This window comes from Pipistrellus kuhlii, unplaced genomic scaffold (assembly GCF_014108245.1).
Source record: "Pipistrellus kuhlii isolate mPipKuh1 unplaced genomic scaffold, mPipKuh1.p scaffold_m20_p_1, whole genome shotgun sequence".
NCBI classification, from domain to species: Eukaryota; Metazoa; Chordata; class Mammalia; order Chiroptera; family Vespertilionidae; genus Pipistrellus; species Pipistrellus kuhlii.
In genome coordinates, this window is record NW_023425404.1 from 51,313,065 (window position 1) to 51,339,007 (window position 25,943).

Sequence of the window (25,943 nt, forward strand, 5' to 3'; positions counted from 1 at the left end):
TGCCCTGACCAGGAATTGAACCTGCCACCTTTTGGTGTACAGGTCAGTGCTCTATCTCAGTGGTCGGCAAACTGCGGCTCGCAAGCCACGTGTGGCTTTTTGGTTCCTTGAGTGTGGCTCTTCCACAAAATACCACGTGTGGGTACGCACCTACAGTGCGATTGAAACTTCATGGCCTATGCACAGAAGTCGGTGTTTGGTCTGGGTGAGTCTATTCTGAAGTAGTAGTGTTAGAACACTCAAGGGGTCAAAAAGCCACATGTGGCTTGCAAGCCGCGGTTTGCCGACCACTGCTCTAACTAACTGAGCCACACAGGCCAGGGCCAGAGTTTCTTTATTCCAAAGAGGACTGGTAAAACAAAGAAGTAGTTAAAAGGGCAGTGAAAGCTATCTTTAAATCCTTGCCTAATTTTTTAAAAATGGTAGTTATTGTAGCATATGTGTGTACTGATGGTAATATGTGAAAAAATAAAAACTGATGTAGGACAGAGCAGGAACAATTATAAAAGCCAAGTTCTTACATAGCTGGCAGGGGAAGAAATCCTGGCACAAATGATGAGGTTAGCCTATTATGTAAGAGCAAGAACATTTTTTTCATGTAACTGGGAAAAGGCAGAATAGATGGGCACAGATTTAGGTAGCTAATATTTTGATTTTTTTTATCTTTCCATATATGGTCCAAAAGAGTGTAAAAAACACATATATAATTTTAAGTAAGAATATTAAGACATTCATGGCCTCTATCTAGGTTAAGAAATAGCTTACTCCCACCTTAGAAGCATGCTATGGTCCTTTCCTGATGGCATCCCTTTTCCTCCCTCAAGCAGCATGTCCATAGAACTTTGAAGTTGGAAATGTTCTGTATCTGCACTGTCCGATATGGTAGCCAGTAACCTCATGAGCCTATTGAGCACTTGAATTTTGACCAGAGAGAACGAGGAACTCAATTTCAAAAGTAATTTAATTTAGAGTTACTATTATATTAGCTATTGTAGCCCAAGACAAATTCTATTCTTAATTTTGCATTAACCAGTCCCTTGCTTTGCTTCTCCCTTCTGTAGACCCAAGGGTAGTTATTTGGAATATGGAACAGATTCAAGGAGCATTGTAAAATACTATAGTTACCATATGCCCTTTACCTAGCTTCCCCCAATGATATCTTAGATAGCTATAGCAATACATTGTCAAAACTAGGAAATTTGATATGGGTATACTATTATTAACTCAAGTACAGCCTGACTCAGATTTCACTATTATTTTTACACGCATTTTTTCTTAGGAGTGGGGGAATGGTATATGAAATTTTATCACATGTATAGATTCGTGTTTTTTTTATCACATGTATAGTCAATTTATCACATGTATAGTCAACACCACAATCAGGATACAAAACTCCTTCAAAATGTAATGTGTGTTTATCTACCAAAGTTGTGGCACAGGATCATCAGTCAGTTTGCAATTTACACAGAATGATGGGTAGTATCTGTGATACTAGTGAGTTGTTTATGTGGTTGGTTTTGAGATCCTCTATTTTTTATCATCTTTAAGAGATATTAGTTACATTATTAAGTAGGTATATGAAGTACAAAGATGCTTTGATCCATACAGTTTCAGTTTTGAATTCCTGTTGGTTTAATTATTTCATTCTGCATGCTCATTTTTTCCCTCCTGGTTTAAAGCATGCCCCAGTTTCCTTAGCCCTGCAGCTGGCATCTCACATTGGCCCTTTGTATCTAAGCTCTTAAAATGCCATGTTTTCTCTCCTAACCATTCAGCTAAAACTTCCAGTGCCTTGGGCTGTAATGACCTAATTAAGAACAGTTTTTAAAGTCTTTTTCTCTGTTACCTTTCCAGAATTTCAACTATGGGGTGTCCCCCCAAAAAATGTATACACACTGTGAATGATTATAAAGTCAGTGTTTATTAGCATATAGTTTATTTTCAAAATTGAACTACCATTTGTTAAAGTGCATATACATTTATTTCCACTGGGGATTTTATTCAAAGTTCTCCATGCCATTTCTCTCCCCCTCCCCCAATCTCCTCCCTTTGACTAATGTGGGCTCATGCCTAGAGTCCTTTTTTCCTCCTGGATTTATTCTTCTAGGAGCTTATTCTGTCTCTAACATTCATTCCCTTCTTCACATTCATACTACTTCTGTCCTTGAACAAGTCTCCTGGTTTTTTATTTGGATTATTAAAATAGTTTCCTCACTGATCACCCTGCCTCTTCTTCCAATCTATCCTTTATACTTCCAGCAGAGTAAACATGCCAAGCACTTTCTCAATCATATCACTTCACTACTTAAAATTTTTGATGAATTCCATTTGACTGCACATTATAAATTAAACAATTTACTATGACATTGAAGGCTACCCTTAATCTGATTCCAACCTATGTTTCCATTATTTTCTCTTTCCATTTGCTTCAGCCATACCAAACTCTTTTCCCTAACACTTATATTACTTTCCTCCATTTTGGCATTGTTGTATTCTTTTTATTTAAAATACATTTTCTTCCTGTTGTAATTCTTCTGCCAGTTCTAAGCACAATATACTTTTTCTTTTCTTTTTTTAATTTTCACTCAAATATCTAGGTATTTGTTTTAATAAAGCACACTCTTAGGTTTTTAACCACTTTAACTTTTTACTTTTTTCTCTAAGATGTTTTTAAATATAATTTTTTGAGAAGATAATACTATATTCATGTGTTGCAAAAATAAAAGTCTTAACATTTCATCAAAATTTATACTTTTTCTGGCTGGGTCGCTCAGTTGGTTAGAGGGTTGTTTGATATACCAAAGTTGCAGTTTTGATCCCCACTTAGGACAAGTACAAGAATCAATAAATGAATACATAAATGAGTAGGACAAAAAATTTTATTTTCTTACTCGCTTTCCCTGTTCCTCTTTCTCTGTGAAATCAATAAATTTAAAAAAACTTTAGCACTGTGCTCTTTGAAGGACACTGTTAAGCAAATGAAAAATCAAGTCACAGAAGGGGGAAATATTTGCAAACACACATCTGACAACTTATATCCAGAATCTATAAACAATTCTCACAACTCAATAATTTTTTTAAAAGGAAATGAGCAAAGTTTTTAATAGATATTTGATCAAAGAAGAAATACTATAGATGGTAAATAAATATATTAACAAATGCTTATCTTTAGTTATCAGGGAGATACAAAATAAAAATACAGTGAGATACTATTATACAGTAATTAGAATGCCCAGAGTAGTGAAGGACAGAAATTACAGGTTGCCAGAGACTTGGAATGGAGGGAAGGGATTGGCTACAAAGGTTGTTAAGGGGCTCTTGGGGTGATAGAAATATTCTATATCTTGATTGCAGTGGTAGCCACATGACTATATATTTTTGTCAAAACTCATAGAACTGTGTGTATCTAAAGTATGAATTTTACTATATGTAAATTATTCTTCAGTAAGCCTGACTTCAAAAAAATATAAAAGGTAAGAAGTGAAACAAATCTCCATTTCACCCCCTGCCACTCGTTTCCTGTCTGCCCTTGTCCCTCCCTCCATCTTTAGGTAACTCTATTGTTATTAGTTCCTTAATGTGTTTTTCCAGAATTTCTTTATGCGTATACAATAAATATGAATGCATATTCTTATTTTTCCCCTTTTTAATTCAAAAGGTAGCATGAGGTACATTCTGCACTTTTTCCCTACCTATCAGTGTATCTAGATCTTTCCATATATGATATGGAACTTCTTTCTATATTTTTTTTCCTGCATCTACAGATTATATTCCATTATATGGGTGTACTGTAATTTATTTAATCAGTCCCCTATTGATGAACATTTGGGTTACTTCTGTTCTTTTGCTATCACAAACATAAAGTAGTGGATAAATTTGTACATTCACTATTTTTGCATATATGCAAAGTAGATGTGTAAGATAAATTTCTAGAAATGAAATTGCCAGGTCATAAAGAATGTATGCATTTGCAATTTTGAAAGCTATCAATCAAAATGCCATCAATTAGGGAAGTTTCAAGAGCTAACTTATGTCTAGTTCCAGTTAAAAGTTGCCTTATTCTTAAAACATTTCCTACTTCCATAGGGCTTTTCCTTCTTCCTTTCCACCAAATAGAATTAATCTGTACCACTCCTAGGCTTTCTTACTTTGTTAATGATGTCCATTATAATCTGCTTTGAATTAGAAATACACACACAGGCGCACACACACACACAGGCACACAAACACACGCTCTAGAGGCCTAGTGCACAAAATTCGTGCATGGGTGTGTGTGTGTGTCCCTCATCCCAGCCTGCACCCTCTCCAATCTGGGACCCCTTGGGGCAGTCAGAAATCCCTCTCACAATTCAGGACTCCTGGCTCCCAACTGCTCACCTGCCTGCCTTCCTGATCGCCCTAACCACTCCCCTGCCAGCCTGATTGATGTCTGTCTGTTCCCTTGCCAGGCTGTTTGCCCCTAATTGCCCTCCCCTACAGGCCTGGTCACCCCTAACTGCCCTTCCCTGCAGGCCAGGTCACCCCAACAGCTCTCCCCTGCAGGCCTGGTCCCCCCTTAACTGCCCTCCCCTGCAGGCTTGATCGCCCCCAACTGACCTCCCTTGCAGGCCTGATCCCTCCCAACTGCCATCCTGTGGTGGCCATCTTGTATCCACATGGGGGCAGGCTCTTTGACCACATGGGGGCAGCCATCTTGTGTGTTGGAGTGATGGTCAATCTGCATATTACTCTTTTATTAGATAGGATAGAGGCCAGATGAATGGGTGGGGACTGGCTGGTTTGCCCTAAAGCAGGCGTCTTCAAACTACGGCCCGCGGGCCACATGCGGCCTGCAGAGGAGTCTGATCTGGCCCGCCAGGTTTTTTGGGCAGTGAGCGCAGCCGAGATGTTACAGTAGGAATTAGTAGTTCATATAGTCCGGCCCTCCAGCTCTCTGAGGGACCGTGATCTGGCCCCCACTTTAAAAAGTTTGAAGACGCCTGCCCTAAAGGATGTCCCAGATCAGGATGAGAGTTCTGTTGGGTCATGGGGTGGCCTGGGCGAGGGGCCTGTGTAGTTCCTGGCAACCCAAGTGGAGGCCCTGGTATCTGGGGTTTATCTTCTATAATTGAAACTTTGTAGCCTGGAGTGAGCCAAGCTCACTCTGTGGCTGCTGCCATATCTGTTGGAATTTATTTACCTTCTATAATTGAAACTTTGTAGCCTTGAGGGGAGGCCTGGGCCTGCCAGAGTGTGTGGAAAGCTTGGCTTCTTCCATTGCCGGGAATGGAAGCTTCCTTCCTGCTCGCTCAGTGGCCACAGCTATCTTGATTGGGGTTAATTTGCATATTTTCTCTGATTGGCTGGTGGGCGTAGCTTGTGGACATAGCGGAGTGATGGTTAATTTGCATATTACTTTTTTATTAGATAGGATGGCTGTTTTCCCCAATTGGGTATATTGTTTCTTCTGCATTGTATAAGGTGACTAAATTTTGTTGACCTGGCATTATTTCTTTGATAAGTCAGCCATATCAAGATCTCTCTAAAACAGCTGATCTCACTGAAACCAGCTTGGCTCAGTGGATAGAGCATGGGTCTGCGGACTGAAAGGTCCCAGGTTCGATTCCGATCAAGGGCATGTACATTGGTTGTGAGCACATCCCCCGTAGGGGGTGTGCAAGAGGCAGCTGGTCGATGTTTCTCTCTCATGGATGTTTCTAGCTCTCTATCCCTCTATCCCCTTCCTCTCTGTAAAAAATCAATAAAATATATTTTTAAAAATTAAAAAACAAATAAAATAAAATAAAACAGCTGATCTCTCTTTACCTATATCTCAACCTTTTCAATGGCAATGACAGAAGTAAGGTCAGAGCCAGGCGAGTGCTACTTTTAACTGGAAAGTATGTTTCCTGGGCTTATGTTGGCTAGAACCCACGGGGTGGGGGTGGGGAGGTGGGGTGGTGGGAAAAGAGTCTAGGTGCCCAATAGACTTGGGCTGCAGAGGCAATAATAGGTCTGGGTATTTTCACACAACACTTATCGGAATGAAAGAGACTAGGCAAAATTACATGCTACAAAAACAAGATCCCCAGGAGCTTTCAAGAGGCAGCCAATTGATGTGTCTCTCTTTGTTTCTTTCTGTCTCTTAGCAAAGAATAAAAGTACAATCTCTGAAATGTTATTTAGTAAAAAGAGCTTTCATATATATGCCCTTACACATTTTTCTTCTAGAAAGGAATCTCCAACCTCAGAATTCCATCAATCCAAGTGAGAATATTGGATATTCCTGTTAGTCATGATATCTTAGGAAAATATTACTATCTATCTATGATTTTCAATGAATGGCATCTAAGAAAATAAATGAGATTTAAATAGATTGCAGAAATTTTTTTATTACTGAGACTTGCCATTAAATAAAAAATGTTTCTAATATAGTTAGATCTTAAATCAAAAAGAAGTGCCCCAGCCAGTTTACAGCATTGGCCTGAGGACTGAAGGAGTCTTGGGTTCGATTCAAGTCAAGGGCAAGTACATTGGTTGTAGGCTCGATCCTGGCCCATGTTTCCCTGGGAGCTTGTAGGAGGTAGCCGATCGTTGTGTCTCTCATATCAATGTTTCTCTCTGTCTCTACCCCTCCCTCCCACTCTCTCTAAAAATCAATGGAAAAAATATTGTTGGTTGAGAATTAACAATTACAACAACAAAAACAGAAAGAAGTAATTAAAAGGGGCAGAGAAGTTCATGAAAGAAGAAATAGAGTGCTGATTTGAATAGATTGAACATAGATTATAAAAATGAGCAAAAAAAAAAACAGAGGAAGAATACATAGGGTATTTATCTTATAGCATATGATGAAAAGATTCTGGTAATAAAGATTTTTTAAATATTATTTACTATATATTTTTTCTGACTACAGAGGTAGTGCATGTTGCTCAGCCAGTGTGGTTCAATGGTTGAGCATCGAACCATGAACCCAGAGATCAGAGTTCAATTCCCAGTCAGGGCACACTCTCCAGTAGGGAGTTTGCAAAGGGCAATCGATCAATGATTCTCTCTCATCATTGATGTTTCTATTTTTCTCTCCTTTCCTCTCTCTAAAATCAATAAAAACATATTTTTAGAAGTAATGCAAATTCATTGAGGGTAATTTAAAACTACTGATAGCAAATAAAAATTCTAATGAAAATTCTTGGCTAAGATTATTTTCTAGTTTGTCAGTTTTCATAATGAGCTATGGTGCATTCCATAATCTTTAGGTTATTGACTCCATCCTTGTGAAGCACAGAATTGAACAATTTATGATTTTAAGTAAAAAAAACCTTATACCTGGTTTTATCACCAACTAATTCTATACCTCTCAGAACCTGTTTCTATGTCTGTAAAATGAGCAAGATAGGGACCCTGCCATCACAGTTTATATTCCAATGGAAGAAACTAGGCAATAAAAAAAGTGGAAATATAAATAAAATCAATTCTAGGTAGTGAAAAGTATTATGAGGAAAAAAATAAAGCAGAGTAGAAGAATAAAGTGGGTCCTGGCCAGTGTGGCTCAGTTGGTTAAGTGTCCTCCTGTGTAATCTTAGATTACTCAGAGGTTGCTGGTTTGACTCCAGGTTGAGGACACATCCTTGTGTTGAGAGCTCATTCTCTGGTAGGGAGTGTGCAGGAGGCAGCCAATCAGTGTTAAGTTCTCACATAGATGTTTTGTGTGTGTTTTTTCTCTCTTTTGCTTCCCTTCCCTTATCTAAAAATAAACTATTTTTTAAAAAAAGAATATAAATAAATAAATAAATAAATAAATAAGAATAAAGTAGCATTTCAGGGGTGGGTAGTATTTTTTATTAGGATACTTAAGAAATGTTTCTCTGAGGAACTGGCATTAGAGTAGAGGGCCTAATGTGGAGTAGAAGAGCCAGCCATTGGCAGCATTCAAAGAGAGAGCATTCCAACTGAAGAGATCTGCAAGTGCAACTACCAAATGCAATTGCACTTGCTGGTCTCTTCAGTTGGCTGCAATCTCTACAGTAGGAGAAACCACAAATAAATCCATTTTGGAATGAGGCTATTGCCAAGTCATAGAATGTTTTGTAGGCCAAATAAGAAAAGGTTAAACTTTATCCTAAGAGGTCTCTGAGAACTGGGATCATGTATTATTCATGTTTGGATTTATTCCCAGTACCTGGCACATAGTAAATACTCATTAACTTAAATTTATGAATATTTAAATTGCATATATAAATACAAATTACATATATGGATACAAATTGCCACCATGTTTGAATGGAATTTAAATGAAATAACCAAAAACACAAAGAGATCTTAGATTTCTTAGCGATTCCTCATGGTCTTACTATACTTTTTACCAGAGCCTGAATATTAGTTCGTGTACTATGATACTGGGCAGGAGTCTGAGCATATGAAAGCATTTAATGTTTTCTAATATACATAGTTTATTTGTTACATATGAAACTTTATTTTTGAAAAATATATGTTTATTGATTTCAGAAAGGAAGAGAGAGAGAGAAAGAGAACATCAATGATGAGAGAGTATCATTGATTGGCTGCATCCTACATATCCCCTACTGGGGATTGAACCCACAACCCAGGCATGTGCCCTGACCTAAATCAAACTGTGACCTCTTGATTCATAGGTTGACACTAACCACTGAGCAATATCGGCGAGGCAAAAGTTAGAAATTTAGTAATGTTTTGTTGTCAGTAATGCATATGTTTCTCACATCCACTTTATGGCTCAAGTGTACTGAATCTTTTGTTATTTGAAGCTTATTTATTATTCTTTTTTGTTTTGTTGTAGCCTCGAGCTGTGGCAGGCTTTCGAGGGACAGTTCGTTATGCATCGATCAATGCTCATCGGAACAGAGTAGGTATCTGTACTAGAGTCATGTCTGTATAAGCATGGTGATGGCTTGAGTTAGACTGACTTCTTTTTTAATAGTACAAAGGTGTGGAAATTGCTTTGGAGAAGAGGGAAAAGCATTAGTAATACTGGTGCATGGTAAGGTGTATAGTGAATAACAGATGTGTGCATCTGCATAGAAAATAAAATTGATTTGCCAGGAAAGATAATAGTGAAGTATAATATGTATGGGGAATCTTATGTTCTTAATAGGTATAAGTAAATAAGTATTAATGAATTTAATATAAAATTTTGAAGAAATAAAACATTTGTATTCTATTTCTAGAAATTATTTGGGAATATTATACTGTTACAATACCTAGTGAAATGTAGGGATCATCATCCTATATAATAAAAGCCTAATATTATATACTAAGTGTCCAGTCATCCATTCAACCAATCAAAGAGTAATACGCTGCCGAGACCGGTTTGGCTCAATGGATAGAGCATCGGCTTGGGGACTGAAGGGTCCCGGGTTCGATTCCGGTCAAGGGCATGTACCTTGGTTGCGGGCATATCTCCAGTAGGGGGTGTGCAAGAGGCAGCTGATCGATGACTCTCTCTCAACAATGTTTCTAACTCTCTATCTCTCTCCCTTCCTCTCTGTACAAAATCAATAAAATATATATTAAAAAAAAAAAAAAGAGTAATATGCTAATGATATGCTAAGGCTGCTCAACTGTTTGCTATGATCTGCACTGACCACTAAGGGTCAGACAGTCAACTGGTCGATCAGTTGCTATGATATGCACTGACCACCAGGGGGTAGAGGCTCTGAGCAGTAGGTTAGCTTGTTGATAGGGGTCCAACCTATCAGGAATGAACAAGATGGGCTGGACACAACCTGGATCCCTTCTGTGGCCCCTCCCTGGCTGGCCAACCTCCCACACCCCTCCCTGGTCCCAATCATGCACTGGTGGGGCCCCTTGGCCTGGCCTGCCACCCTCTTGCAATCCAGGATCCCTCAGGGGATATCGGAGAGCTGGTTTCAGTCCAATCCTGCAGGCCAGGCCAAGGGACCCCACTGGTGCACAGATTCATGCACCAGGCCTCTAGTTTTATCTGTAATATGCATCTCATCTCTCGTAGCTCTTCTCCTGTAATATTTTGTTTTCATGAAGATCTCAAATGCAAACTTTAAAATTTTTATCTTAGTAAATATATCTTTCCTCTTGGGTTAAATTTTTAATACCCCCTACCTTTTTATTTTTATTTTATACTTTGGTCCTTTTGTTTTGTTCTGATTTTTTCCCTTAAATTGAACCTTAATTATGAGTAGAAAAAGGTAGGCATTTTAAGATTTCTCAATCCTTGAACTTGTTTAGATGGAATTGAGAAATTTAACAAGTAATTGCTTGATAAAATAAAGATAAATCTTATCTTCATCTTTTGTTACCTTATTTTTGTTCTGTGAAGCCAAAATTGCTTTAATGAAAATTTGACCAATGCTAAATATAAAGGCAGAGTATGCTGAGGTTGTGTATGCTATGCCCCAGTTAATTTGGTTTCTTATGATGTGGTTATAAATTAAAAATAAGAAAGGTATTTTTATCAGTGTGTAGCACTCTGCCAAGCATTTTAGCTCATTCATTTTGATTCAGTGTTGTTTTATTTTATGGCATTTAGTCAGTTATTCTGCCTTGAAAAGAATTCTTTTTTTTCCAGATAGATTCTTACAAAATGTTATAAGTATTAAGCTTTATAGTTAACTAGAGGCCCGGTGCACGGATTCATGCACATTGAAAGGAAATTAATTAGAAGGTGGTCAACGGGGTAGGACGGGCCTGACACACCTTGGAGCCAACCTCTCGTGGTCCCTCCTTGGCTGGCCACACAGGGTTACACCAGGGCTCAAAGGGTGTCTGTGGAATGAGCAGGTGAGGTCCCTCGGCTTGGCCTGTGGGGATTGGGCCAAAACTGGCAGTCCAACATCCTCTGAAGGTCCCAGAGTGTGAGAGGGCACTCTGCAAAGTTGCTATCGCTTGGCAGCTCCTGCGTTGAGCTTCTGCCTGGTGGCTAGTGCACATCTTTACTACTGGCTGGTTGCTTAGCCTTTTATGTATATAGATTCTATTAAAGTATTATGCCAGCTTTGGATCTTTGAAATAGGACATTCTTTCTTAGCTAAGCATAAACATTTTCAGAAGTCATAGGAGCTCTATAAGCATTTCCAAAATTGCTATTAGAGATTTAATATGAAGAGTAGAGATCTTCTAAAAGCCTCTCCAGCACAAATGATCTGAAAGTTACTCTGTTAACCTGCCAACTTGTTATTCATCTGCCCTTGGTAGAAGAATTTCATAGCACGTAATAGTGGTTTGTACTTTTCTTCTCCTAACACACCTGAGAAATAGAATGCTTTATACAGTAACACTGCTTCAGAGCGATTGCCAGTTTATGTGGTGACACAGGAATACAAGTAATGAAACCTTCACAGGTGCTTGTCTAACTTAAAAAGATTCCCCAGATAGTTCTGATAACTTCTTTCTTCCATACTCTGCTATTCTGATTTGGTGATTTCAAATATAATTCCCTCATTCCCTCCCTCCCTCCCTTCCTTCCTTCGTTTTATTCTTCTTTTCTTTCTATCTTTTTCCTTAAACTTTTAACATGAATAGTTTCCAAACAAAACGAGGACTGTTTATTTCATCTCATTGTTGTCCTACATTTTAATCCTTATTAATATTTGTTTTATCTCAATACTTTGAAGAAATTACTTTTTCTGGTTCTGTGGTTGCTATTGAGAAGATCATTGTTCATTTAATTGTTGACATCTTGAATTTAATTTTTACTTTTCTTTGCCTACTTTTGATATTTACTTTTTGTCTTTGGTGTCCTGCAGATATATTCAAACATGCCTAAGGGTGGATTTGTTTATATTTATTCTGTTTGAGAATTATGCTTCCTAGATGTGAACATTCCTGTCTTTCATTGATTCTGAAAGATTCTCAGACATTACTTTTGTAAATACTGCCTTTCTATTTTGCTCTATGCCTTTTTTTGATATCTTTAAATCAGTATATGTTAGACCTTCTTGTTCTGTCCTTTATACCTCTTAAGTTCACACTCAGATTTTCTAACTCTTTGTGTCTCTGTATTGCATTCTAGATAATTTTTTTAGATCTGTCTTCCAGTCTATTAATTCTTTTTTTTCTGCTGTTTGATCAGATTTTTAACCTGTCTACTTATTTTTTAATTTCTGTAATTATACTTTTTATTTCTAGATTTCTTTTGGTCCTTATTCAATTCTAATTGGTATTTTTATCTTTATTTTTTGGATATGGTTCCTTTCTCATGACTTTAATCTTTTTTGTTTGTTTGTTTAATCTTTCTTATTTTATATTCTGTATCCTATAATTTCATTTCTGAAAATTTTTAATATCTAATTATATTATTTACAGTTTCTCTTTTCCAGTTATAGGAGCCTGCTTTATAATATGTTTTATAATTTCACATAATGAGCTTCTATTTGGTGGGCCTCATAGAAGTCCTGAATTTAATGGTGTTTTTATCTTGAAAGGATTTTCATTTATATCTGTCATCACTGGACAGAAACACCCAGAAAATACTTCATTCCCTGGGCTTGGTTTCTCAGACCCATAAAAGTGGTATAAATTTAATTCTCATATATTGAAAGAGGGGCAGACTTGCAGTAACAAACTCTCAGGGAAAAATCCTTTTTTAACTATTCACTTTATTCCTTGAGAGTGGTTAAATTCTACAGGGGAAAAAAATCCTATATAATAAAAGCCTAATATGCTAAGTGTCTGGTCATCAGGTCAGCCATTCAGCCAATCAAAGCATATGATATGCTAAGGCAGCTCAACTGTTTGCTATGATGTGCAATGACCACCAGGGGCAGATGCTCCGACCATTAGGTTAGCTTGCTGCTGGGGTCTGGCCGATTGGGACTGAGTGAGATGGGCTGGACACGCCCTAGAGCTCTCCATGGTCCCCCCTGCATCTCTCCCCAGCCCCGATCATGCATCAGTGGGGTCCCTTGGCCTAGCCTGCACCTTCTTGCAATCCGGCACCCATCGGGGGATGTCAGAGAGCTCGGTTCAGTCCGATCCATCAGGTCAGGCCAAGGGATCCCACTGGTGCATGAATTTGTGCACTGGGCCTCTAGTTTATTATAATGTACATACCTAATGTAGCACTAAAGATCACCCTCTGAAAGTCCTACCTATGAGGTAATGGTGGGGGGAGTTGCTCACTTGCAACTCCTGTCTTATATAAGCTCAATGCTTTTACACCTGTTTCTTTCCTGATTGATAAAAGTGTGGTTGATAAAACCTGACAGTATTTCTAAAACAGCCAAAGTAGAAGCTTCAGCAACAATTGGCTTCTCTTATTTCCAGCTTTCCTTTAATTTTGGCTCTTAGTATTTCCTTTATTTCTTTTTTTTTGTGTGTGTGCTAAAAAACACGTAACATTAGACTTATCATATTAACCATTTTTAAGTATGTAATACATTAGTGTTAAGTATATTCATAATATTGTGCAACAGATTTCTAGAACTTTTTCATTTTACAACACTGAAACTCTGTACCCACCAAACACTAATTTCCCTTCCCTCTTTCCTTAGCAACTACATTATCTCTTAATGAATTCATTTATTAATTAATGGGCTGTTAATTATACTGTTGTCAGCATTCTGGGTTTGGGGTATTCTTTATATCAAGTTCTTCAGTATACTCCTGCCATGTACATTGCTATATAGTGTGCGCTCGTGCGCGCGCTCTCTCTCTCTCTCTTTCTTCCTCTCTCTCTCTCTCACTTGGGGGAACTATATATTTAAATGTTTAGGCCTTATTATAGGATGAAACACAATAATTAGGTCTTAGGTCTTAGACAATGTAATATACTCACAGGGAGTATATTAATATAATGTGACTGGATTTTGTTTTGCTTATGAAGGAAATGGGAAGACATGATGACCTTTGGTCCTTATTCTACATGTTGGTGGAGTTTGTGGTTGGGCAGCTGCCATGGAGAAAAATAAAAGACAAGGTAATTTTGAAAATGGAAATGTCAATTTTGGGTAGGGAAAATAATTAAACTTCCTCCTTTGTAGGCATCTTGATTGAATTAAAATTATAAGCACTTTCAGTATATAATACCAAATATCTATGACCTGATATTAGAGATCTATTCAATAGTTAATTTTATGACTTTTTCTATGTACACAGATATTAATTTAAGTATAGTTATTACTTCTGATTTGATTTCTAGACTTCCCTCTTAGTTTTTACTTTCATTAGTTTTCTTTTCCTTTTTTATAAATCAATGAAACTCTTATTTTAATTGTCACATTATATTGTTTGATTTGAAAACTGTAAATACCTGTGTTGATAACCAGATTTAAGATCAACTGTTTTTGGGAGAGCTAACGGTTCATTGATGCAGAACTCGGTGTTATCCTTTGGTTCTGCCTTACAGATCCCCTCCCCACCCCTTAAAGCAGTATGCATTAAGCTATTAGTATGAGCTCAGTTCATGCTTTATACTTAATTATCCCCAGCACATACCCTTGAGACTGTTACTGAGAGGCTCTTAATGTGTAGCTGCCAAGAGAAATTGACTTTGGTTCCATTTCTCTTTTCTTCCTAGGAGCAAGTAGGCTCTATTAAGGAGAGGTATGACCACAAGCTTATGTTGAAACATCTCCCTCCAGAATTCAGCATCTTTCTGGACCACATCTCCTCTTTGGATTATTTTACAAAACCAGACTATCAGGTAATCCTCTTGTGAGTTCTGTGGGCTAATTATTGTCATCACTTATTGTAGTTATAAATGACTCTGGGAGATCCCTAAAATAATACTATTTTAATACATTCTGAGGAATGTGATGAAATTAACTGATGATGACAGTGTCTCTCTGTGTGTGTTTCCTTCCTTCTGGATGAATATACTTCATTAGAGTTTTAGGTTTGTTCATCATGAAACAAATTTTACTGTTCCTGCTGTGATTCATCTGATGTAGAAGTGCTGATAGTTCAAATTATATAAATCCTATAGCTAATATTGACCAGAAAGAAATGTTCAGCTAAATAATGTATCTGTCGAGGGCTTGAGGGCTGCATATTATATATTAATATGCTTTGGGGCAACAGTGAAGATTGTTGGCTCCATTTTGTCTATGCTCCATTAATCATTTTCTTAGAGCATCCGTTAATGAGGCCTAAGGGTTGTCTTGGTTTTTCACAAATTGCATCCCTAACCCAACCAGCTATATTTCAGAAGATTCTATTAGTTTCAGGGAAAACTTGGTCAGAGCTTAATGCAGAATAATCACTTCCACTGAAAACATAAATGAAGCCACACATAGATTAATAATAATAATATATTAGTGTATTATTTTTATCTACAAAGGACAACACATAGACTTTACTGACTGTTAATGGAAGTTTTATATTCTAAAGTGTCATAAGTATTACCTAGTCAAAAGACTAAGATTACCCACAACACAGTGAACTTATTTGCATATAATAACTATTTCTGTGTGAAATTGCAGCTTTTGAATAAAATGTAAATAAGATATAAAAGAGAGGCAACATACAAAAATGGGTCCTTAGAAACTTAAGAGGGTGAGCTTGTCTTCTTTTCTATATGACTGTGTTAGAAACTATATACTGTTTAACAAATGGAGAAAATACATTGTATACCAATCACTTTGGAATATGTTCTAGAGGCCCAGTGCACAAAATTAGTGCACTGGTGGTGGGGGCATGGGAGGACCCTCAGCCTGGCCTTATAGTCTGGGAGCCCTCGGCAGACATCCTTCTCACAGTCCGGGAATCCCTCTTGCAGTTCGGGACCCCTCACTCCTTACTAACCACCTGCCTGCTGCTCCTTAGCACTGCTGAGGAGGCAGGAGAAGCTCCCTCCACTGCCTCTGCACTTGCAAGCTGTGAGCCTGGCTTCTGGCTGAGTGGCACTCTCCCTTTGGGAGCACACTAACCACCAGGGGGCAGTTCCTGCATTGAGTGTCTGCCCCCTGGTGGTCAGTGCACATCATAGCAACTTATAGTTCTGCTGTTAAGTTGATTTGCATATTAGGGTTTTATTATATAGTATTTCATATGTATTTTCTGAAATGCAGAGAGTTCACATTACTTGCAATAAAATAATGAAATTATACTTGTAAGACTAGATTCAGGAAGAGCTGGAAATTTTTCTAACTTTCCCATCTTGGGTGCTAATAATATTTTTATTGACATTTGTCTAGGAATGTAAAAGTTCAGCATAGCAAAAACTTTTAGATTACCTTCTCCACTTAGTTTTATCTACGATTTTAAGAATACTTTTTTGTTCACCAGCTGGATTTGAAACTTCAACCTATAATTAATTTAGTTTAAATTAGCACATTATTGTTCTTGAGTTTTTCAATTTGTATATTCTCTCAGAGGCTTCTGTTTCTGTTACAAAACAAAGCATAGTGATTTTCCTATTTTTGGAAGAGAAAGAGCAGGCATAATATTTTCTTTGTTTCACAGATTCCATAAATAAACTGGTTCTTTCTTGTTCTCCAATCTTTCATAAGCAGCAAGTGGGAGCAGGAGGCCAGTGGACAGGAAAAGGATAATTGGTAAAAAGATATTGGTTTGACTGTGTTCTGATGCCTGGTATCAGTGTGGCGTCAGGTTCCAAAAAGAGCTGAGCTTGGTAGGTTTTTGCCTCTTGCTTTCCTTGCAGAGGCCTACTGCAGTCTTCTTTTTGAGGAAAATTACCCTACTTTGTATCTGATTTTTCTTGTAAACGGAATTCATTCTTGAATTTTAGTTTAATTACTGTTCAGAATTTCAAATTTCTCATTGCACAACCACTATAGTTAAAAACAACAATAAACATCCTCTAGCAACAAGCAAAATACCTACCAGTATTTAGCATGACTGCTGTCCTGGCTACATCAAAGGGCAAATAGTGTTTCTCCAACTTTCTGTGTTCTGAGCTAAGACCAAAATGAATATATTTTATAATCAGAGTGTTAAATGATGCTGTTTAATAAAGCCTCTTACACTTTGAACATGTATGTTTTATAGATTTTAAAAATCAGTTTCTTCCTGGAGAAAATTATCTTAAGAAATTGCACACGGCCAATACCTAATCCAGTAGCCTGCTGCTGCTCACTCTGACAGCAGGTGCAGGCCTAGAAAGAAGAGCTGTTTTGCTCTCTTCTACCAAGAATCTTTTATGCATGTCTCAATAAGAAAAAAAGGCCAATACAGGTTTTGGAAAATGTTATGGTGTTTTGGGATATTATATCCAAGTTTATCACTCAAAACACAGGGTGTGGCAAAAGTAAGTTTATAGTTGTCTCTGTATTAGGAACAATGACTAATAGATAATAATATAAGAAAAAAACTGTTTCACAACTTTAAACTTACGTTTTCCCCACCCTGTACGATTATATGCTATGTAAATAATATTTTCTAGTCTGTTAAACTGGAGGTGAAAATATCAGAATTATAGCCAAAATTAAAGCAGATAATTTGTAAATATTGTTTTTATTATTTGATTTTGAAAAAAGCATAGCAACCATAAGAAACAAAACAGTGCTGGGCCATGAATCTCCTTGGATGACAGAATTGCATAGATTTATGTACACACACAGAAAAGTGCATGTAAAACTGGTAAAATTTGAAAGCTCTGTGAATTGTACCAGCGTCATTTTTCTGGTTTTGATATTGTACTTTAGTTATTTAAGATGATACTGTGGAATACTGGGTGAAGGGTACTTCTCTGTATAATAATTTTACACTATAAATCTTTTTTATATATATATACATTTTATTGATTTTTTTACACAGAGGGAGGGAGAGGGAGAAAGAGTTAGAAACATCGATGAGAGAGAAACATCAGTCATCTGTCTCCTGCACAGCTCCTACTGGGGATGTGCCCGCAACCAAGGTACTTGCCCTTGACTGGAATCGAACCTGGGACCTTTGAGTCCGCAGGCCGAAGCTTTATCCACTGAGCCAAACCGACTAGGACTGCACTATAAATCTTTAGTTACAGTTGATCCTTGAACAACATGGGTTTGAGTTGTGAGGGTCCAGTGGTTAGGAAATTATATACATGGAGGGCCGACTTAGGTTATAACTGGATTTTTGACTGTGAGTGGTCAGTACCTCAAACCCCTGAGATGTGGAAGAGTCAACTGTATTTCAAATTAAAAGTTTTTTAAAAAGTGGTTGGCCAATGTTTTCATAAATGTGTTTTAAAAAGTGGCTACTGACGAAACCGGTTTGGCTCAGTGGATAGAGCGTCAGCCTGTGGACTAGAAGGTCCCGGGTTCGATTCTGGTCAAGGGCATGTACCTTGGTTGCAGGCACATCCCCAGTAAGGGGTGTGTAGGAGGCAGCTGATCGATGATTCTCTCTCATTGATGTTTCTAACTCTCTATCCCTCTCTCTTTCTGTGAAAAATCAATAAAATATATATATTTTTAAAGTATGGCTACCTTATAATTTAAATAATCATTTTAAGCTTTTTTAAGAAAGGAAATCACTTGAGTGGTACCTAGGAAAATCTTTATCAACCTTGACTTCCACCACAGACTCCACCTGTAGGTGTCACTGTTGATGGAAAACTAATACAGCAGCATCAGACTGGACAAAGGAGAGCCCGTGATGCCTTTATGCATTATTGTCACATACACAGCAGTGTTACAGTTATATCTCAGCAGTAGTAGTATCCCTGTCTTATGGAGACTTAATAGCCTGGGAAAACTAGTGGTGCCAGAAGTGGTTATCCGAACCCATTTCTGATGCATTCAAAAAGCCCAAGCTCTTTCCAATTTGCCACCTGCCTTTTTTTAGAGAGGCAGCCACAAATACAATAGGCACTATAAAGTAAATACCAACATCACTGGTTAAGAAAAATTCAGTGAAAGAACACAAAAATTATATGAAGAATTATCTGAAATTATTATTGTTAATTAATAGGATTACATAATTCTGACATAAGAACACATAAAGTATCTTTATTTGATTGTCCAGATTATGTTAAGCATTGTTTAGAAAGTTGAGAAGTCTAATGAAACCTATAAATATATACCCAATTGGTGAGCCTGAAACTAAAATGTATATATATAAGCCAGTTCATACATTGCCACAACATTGCTAAAATTCTGTTATGATAGAGCGGAAATCCAAAACTGGCCTCTCTTGCTTTGGGGGACTTAAAGCAGTTTTAGTGTTTAGCAGTTTAGTAATAAGAGTTAAATTTTTCAGAGGGCATACATGAGCTATTCGGGAAGCAAACAATTAAGAATCTGAGCTAGAGACAAAAAAGGGAGGAACTTCCCATAAATTAGGTCAGGAAAAGTCTTTTTATAAAGCTGCCATTTAAGTCACACCCTAAAAAGTGAGACTATATTGGCCATGTGGAGAGGAAGAATATTATAAGCAAAAGGAAGAACAATGGGCATAGATTCTGCATCAAGAAAGGAACTAAAAAAAGGTAAGTGTCCAGAACATAGTTAATTAGGGGAGAGAGTGGTTTGAGATGAAATCTGAAAGGCAGAGACTAGATGATGCAGGGCCTTATAGTCCTTGTTAAAGAATTTGGATTTTATTCTCTGTAACAGGAAGCCTTGGAAGAACATACAGAAGCATTGTGATCCAATTTGTGGTGGTTTTTTTTTTTTCTTTGTTTATTTTATTTTGAGAGTATTATATTATAGATATCCCTCATTTCTCCTACTTCCCCCCACCCCCACCCCGCTTGACCATCTCCCACCCCATCCCAGGCCTACACCTGTCTATTGTCTGTGTCCATGGGCTAGGACTAATTTGTACTTCTAAATCCCTTCACCTTTTTTACCCATCTCCCCAAACCTTCCCCTATCTGGCATCTGTCAAAATGTTCTCTGTATCTATGAGTCTGTTCTGCTTGTTTGTTTATTTTGATTTTTAGATTCATTTGTTGATATGTATTGTCATTTTTTGCTTCCTCTCCCTCCTCCTCTTCTTCCCCCCTTTAACATTTCATGTAATACTGGTTTGATGGTGATGAACTCCTTTAACTTTTTCTTGTCTGGGAAGCTTTTTATCTGACCTTCAATTCTAAATTATAGCTTGGCTGAGTAGAGTAGTCTTGATTATAAGTACTTGCTTTTCATCACTTGGAATATTACTTGCCACTTCCTCTGGCTTGCAAATTTTCTGTTGAGAAATCAGCTGTCAGTCTTATGGACACTCCCTTGTAGGTAACTAACTGCTTTTCTCTTGCTGCTTTTTTTTTTTTAATTTTAATCCTCACTTGACGATATTTTTCCATTGATTTTTAGAGTGGAAGAGAGAGGGAAAGACAGAGAGAAACATTCATGTGAGAGAAACACATCAATTGGTTGCCTCCTGCGTGCACCCTGCCCAGGGCCCAAGCCAAGGAGGAGCTTGCATCCTAGGTATGAGAATCAAACCTGGGACCCTTTGGTCCTCAGGCCAACGCTCTATACACCGAACCAAACCAACTAGGGTGGTTCAGTGTATAGTGTATTGCTGCTTCTAATATAGTAGTTCTGTATTGTATAGTTCAGTGTATTGCTGCTTTTAATATTCTCTCTTTGCCATTATCCTTTGGCATTTTAATTATTATGTGTCTTGGTGTAGGCCTCTTTGGGTTCATCTTGTTTAGGACTCTCTGTGCTTCCTGGACTGTATGTCTATTTCTTTCAATAGGTAAGGGAAGTTTTCTGTCATTATTTTTCAAATAGGTTCTCAATTTCTTGTTCCCTCTCCTGCCCTTTCAGCACCCTTATAATATGAATGTTGGTATACTTGAAGTTGTCCCAGAGGCTCTTTATACTATCTTCATATTTTTGGATTCTTTTTCATTTTGCTGTTCTGATTGGGTGTTTTTTGCTTCCTTATATTCCAAATTCTTGATTTGATTCTCAGAATTCTCTGATCTACTGTTGACCCCTGTAAATTATTTTTTATTTCAGTTAATGTATGCTTTATTTCTGACTGGTCTTTTAAAAAATATACATATATTGACTTCAGAGAGAGAAAGGGAGAGGGAGAAAGAGAAACATCAATGATGAGAGAAAATTATCAGCTGCCTCCCTACTAGGGATCAAACTCACAAGCTGGGCATGTATTCTGACTGAGAATTGAACCCTGGCCTCTTGGTTCAACGGCTGACGTCAACCACTGAATCACACTGGCTGGGCCTGGCTAGTCTTTTTTTATGTTGTTGATGTTTTCACTAAGTTCCTTGATGTTCTCATTAAGTTCCTTGTGCATCTTTATAACTATTGTTTTAAATTCTGTATCTGGTAGTTGTTTTGTTATGTTTTGTTTTGTTTTGCTTGTTAATGTTTACCCAAGGATATTTTTTTCATTGACTTTTAGGGACAGTGAAAGGGAATGGGGGAGAGAGACAGAGAGAGAAAGAAACATAGTTGTGAAAGAGACACATTGATTGGTTTCCTCCTGCACACACCCTGACTAGGGCCTGGGAATGATCCTGCAACCTAGGTACATGCCCTTGACCTGAATCAAACCCGCAACCCTTCAGTCTATGGGCTGATGCCTTAATCACTGAACAACTGGTTAGGGCTATCTGGCACTTTTCTTTTTTTCCTGTTGTTTTATTTAAAATTTTTTTTATTGATTAAGGTATTATATATGTGTCCTCATCCCCCTACCATGTTTCCCTGAAAATAAGGCATCCTCCGAAAATAAGACCTACTTATAAGTATCCTTCTGAGTGAAATATAAGGCATCCCCCCGAAAATAAGGCCCCCCTAGGCTAAACATGAGAGATTTGGTCCACTGATTCTGAAAGAAATGGAGTCACAAGAAATTCACCAGTAAATTCAGGAATTGGATTGTTATGGTGATGTTCCAGAAGATGATGACATGATTGTCATTGAATAAATGAGTAACTTCTTGATACTGCAGGATTCACAGTTTGTCTGGTTTGTGTTGACAACTACCGTACTACCGTACTGTATACAGGTAATAAATTTCCTTTATTTTCATTAACAATAAATGTGTAACAATTCTTCTTCATGGAAAAATAAGACATCCCCTGAAAATAAGACCTAGCGCATCTTTGGGAGCAAAAATTAATATAAGACACTTGCATGCGTACAAGTCCTTTGATTGATCTCTCCTCCTTTCACCCACCCTCCCCTACCTTCCCTGTGAGGTTTGACGGTCTGATCGATGCTTCTCTGTCTCTGGATCTGTTTTTGTTCATCAGTTTATGTTGGTCATTATATTACATACATATATGTAATATATCATGTGATATTTATCTTTCTCTGACTGGCTTATTTCACTTAGCATAATGCTCTCAAGTCCCATTCATGCTGTTGCAAATGGTAAGAATTCCTTCTTTTTTACTGCAGCATAGTATTCCATTGTGTAGATGTACCGCAGTTTTTTAATCCACTCATTTGCTGATGGGCACTTAGGTTGTTTTCAAATCTTAACTATGGTAAATTGTGCTGCTGTGGACATAAGGGTGCATATATCCTTTCTGATGGGTGTTTCTAGCTTCTTGAGATATAGATATACCTAGAAGTGGGATCACTAGGTCAAATGGGAGTTCCATTTTTGGTTTTTTGAGGAAACTCCATAATGTCTCTTGGCCTTCCTTCTGTTTTCTTTTGAAAAGTATCTATTTAGGTCCATTGCCCATTTTTTGATTGGGTTGTTCATCTTCCTTTTGTTAAGTTGTATGAGTAAATGTTGGAGATTAAACCCTTGTCAGAGATAACATTGGCAAATATGTCCTCCCATGCAGTGGCCTTTCTTGTTGTTTTGTTGATGTTTTCCTTTGCTGTGCAAAAGCCATTTATGTTTAGGTAGTCCCATTTGTTTATTTTTTCTTTAGTTTCCATTGCCCTAGGAGCAGTATCAGAGAAGAAATTGCTTTGGTATATGTCTGAGACTTCGCTGCCAGTGGATTCTCTAGTATTTTTATGGTTTCCTCTCTTATGTTTAAGTCCTTTATCCATTTTGAGTTTGTTTTTGTGTATGGTGTAAGTTGGTGATCTAGTTTAATTTTGTTGCATGTATCTGTCCAATTTTCCCAACACCATTTATTGAAGAGACTGCATTGTATGTCTCCTTTGTTGAATGTTAATTGGGTATAGTGGTTTGGGTCACTTTCTGGGTACTCTATTCCATTGATCTATATGTCTGTTCTTGTGCCATTACCAGGATGTTTTAAGAACAGTGGCTTTGTAATACAGCTTTAAATCTGGTATTGAGATCCCACCTACTTTGTTTCTCAGATTGCTGCAGCTATTTGGGGTCATTTTTTATTCCAGATGAATTTTTGGAGAGTTTGTTCTAGGTCTCTGAAATATGCTGTTGGTATTTTAATGGGGATTGCATTGAATCTATAGATTACTTTGGATAGTATGAATATTTTGATGATGTTGATTCTACCAATCCATGAACATGGTATGTTATTCCATCTGTTTATGTCTCCCTCTATCTCTTTTTTCAGTGTCCTGTAGTTTTTCGTATATAGGTCTCTTAACTCCTTAGTTAAGTTTATTCCTAGATATCTTAATTTTTTTAGTGTGATGGTAAATGGGATTACTTTTTTAGTCTCTCTTTCTGTAAGTTCACTATTGGTATAAGGAAATACCATAAGAGAAACCAAAATGGAAGCATAGATAAACACCTAAACTGGTGCCTCGCAAAACAATTTCAAAACTACAACTAAAAGATAAAAACGGACATTATCCAGAACCACAGGAAAACTGGCTCAGTGGAAATTCTACAACTAAAAGGAAAGCAAAAAGCACACTGAGATGCAGAGAGGGCTGGCAACTGAGTACATGCCTGGCTTTCTCAGTCAGGAGGGAGACAAAAGCTCCCAACTGCTCTGAACTTCAGTTCCGGGTGAGACTCTGTGGACCCAGACTCATATGGGGAGAAACTGGACTGTCAGGCAGCAGGCAAAACTCGAGGGCGGCTTTCTCTCGGAGGTGCTTGCAGCGATTACTGTGGGACACTGAGAACCTGGGTCCTCTTAGGGCAGGGCTGACAGGAAGGCATTGCTGTTTGTTCCACCCTGAGACTTAGCCCCATCCAAGCTGAGTGCAGAGGCTTTTGCATATGAATGGCCTGGTCCTTTGAATTTTAAACTTACCTAACAAACTGCAGCTGAGTCAGAGAGACCCAGAACATCCAAAAGAAGGCCCAAGGCTCCACAGCAGGTAGCACTGCTTCACAGCTGGGCCTCATCTGGACACCCCCAAAACCCAAACAAAGAAGAGGAATCTGCAGATCTCTCCTTAGCTCCTGCTGGGTGGCCTCAGGGAGAGGCTAAATTAGCACCTCCTTGGAGATCCAAGAGCCAGTGTACCCATCCAGATTGCAACTCCTCAGATCCATAAGGGATACACTCAGGGGGCAGACTCATTGAGCACCAAAGCACCACTGAAGCAAGTCTTATCTCATAAGGGTGTCTCCAGCACAGAAGTTCTCCCATCATAGACACAGCTGATCTTCACAGCCAATTGGCCTGGAGGTCAATTCCTTCCAGTGATACCAACAACAATCAAGGCTTAACTACAACAAGCCTGTGCACACAATCCACAAAGGGGTGCACCAAGAGTGTCCACCTCAGGTAACTGAAGAGCCACTGGACCCTATAGGACACCTAGCACACAAAACCACTCTTATCAATTCAGGGAAGCAGCCAAAATGCAAAGACAAAGAGGGTCACAAGTGAAAGAAATGGAGGAAAGCAAATGACTGGATATAGAATTCAAAACCACGTTTATAAAGTTTTTCAAGAATCTTCTAGAAAAGGCTGATAAATTTAGCGAGACCCTCAAGGATATGAAAAGGGGAATTAAGAAATTAATCAGAAATTAAGCATACACTGACTGAAATAAAAAATAATATACAGAGATCCAACAGCAGACTAGAGGATCATAAGAATCAAGTCAAAGATTTGAAATACAAAGAAGCAAAAAACACCCAACCAGGAAAGCAAAAAAGAAAAAAAGAAAAAAAAAGAAACCAAAAATATGAAGCTAGTAGTAAGGAGCCTCTGGGACAATGTCAAGTGTTCCAATATCCAAATTATGGGTGTGTGAGAAGAAGAGAGAGAGTAAGACACTGAAAACCTTTTTCAAGAAATAATGACAGAAAACTTCCCCTACCTGGTGAAAGAAATAGACTTAGAAGTCCAGGAAGCACATAGAACCCCATACAAAAGGAATCCAAAGAGGACCACACCAAAACACATCATAATTAAAATGCCAAGAGCAAAAGACAGAGAGAGAATATTAAAAGCAGCAAGAGAAAAACAGTTAATTACCTACAAGGGAGCACCCATATGATTGTCAGCTGATTTCTCAACAAAAAAACTATGCAGGCCAGAAGAGAGTCACAAGAAATATTCAAAGTGATGAATAGCAAGAACCAACCTACAACCAAGATTACTCTATCCAGCAAAGCTATCATTCAGAATTGAAGGTCAGATAAAGAGCTTCACAGATAAGAAAAAGCTAAAGGAGTTCATCACCACCAAATCAGTATTATGTGAAATGCTGAAAGGTATTCTTCAAGAAAAGGAAGAAGAAGAAAAAAGTAAAGATAAAAATTATGAACAATAAATACATATCTATCAACAAGTGACTCTAAAAAAAAGTGAATAAAAAAATCTGTTGAACAGAATAAACTGATAAATATAATAGAATCGGGGGTATAGAAAGGGAGTGGACTGACAATCCTCGGAAGGAAAGGGGTGTTGGGGGTGTGGGAAGAGACTGGACAAAAATCGCACGCCTATGGATGAGGACAGTGGGGGGGGGGGGGGGGTTGAGGGCAGAGGGTGGGGTGGGAACCGGGTGGAGGAGAGCTATGGGGGATGGCAGGGAATCGGAACATTTGTAATCTGAGCAATAAAGATTTATTTTTTTACAAAAGAAATGCCATAGATTTCTTGGCATTAATTTTGTATTCTGCTACATTGCCGAATTCATTTATTAAGTCTAATAATTTTTTGATGGAGTCTTTAGGGTTTTCTATGTATAGTATCATGTCATCTGTGTATAGGA

General features: G+C 37.9%; 1 protein-coding gene across 7 annotated transcripts in view; it reads left to right on the forward strand.

Annotated features, from left to right (window-relative positions):
- TTBK2 (tau tubulin kinase 2) overlaps nt 1–25,943 on the forward strand; it is a 133,631-nt gene that overhangs the window by 77,018 nt on the left and 30,670 nt on the right. For 6 of the 7 annotated variants that reach the window (XM_036444631.2, XM_036444641.2, XM_036444648.2 and 3 more), the window contains 3 exons: nt 8,795–8,860; nt 13,817–13,909; nt 14,510–14,635. In XM_036444631.2, the coding sequence (XP_036300524.1) occupies nt 8,795–8,860; nt 13,817–13,909; nt 14,510–14,635 (285 nt within the window). The remainder of the gene's footprint in view (nt 1–8,794; nt 8,861–13,816; nt 13,910–14,509; nt 14,636–25,943) is intronic. The other variant, XM_045583433.1, reaches the window with a different exon arrangement.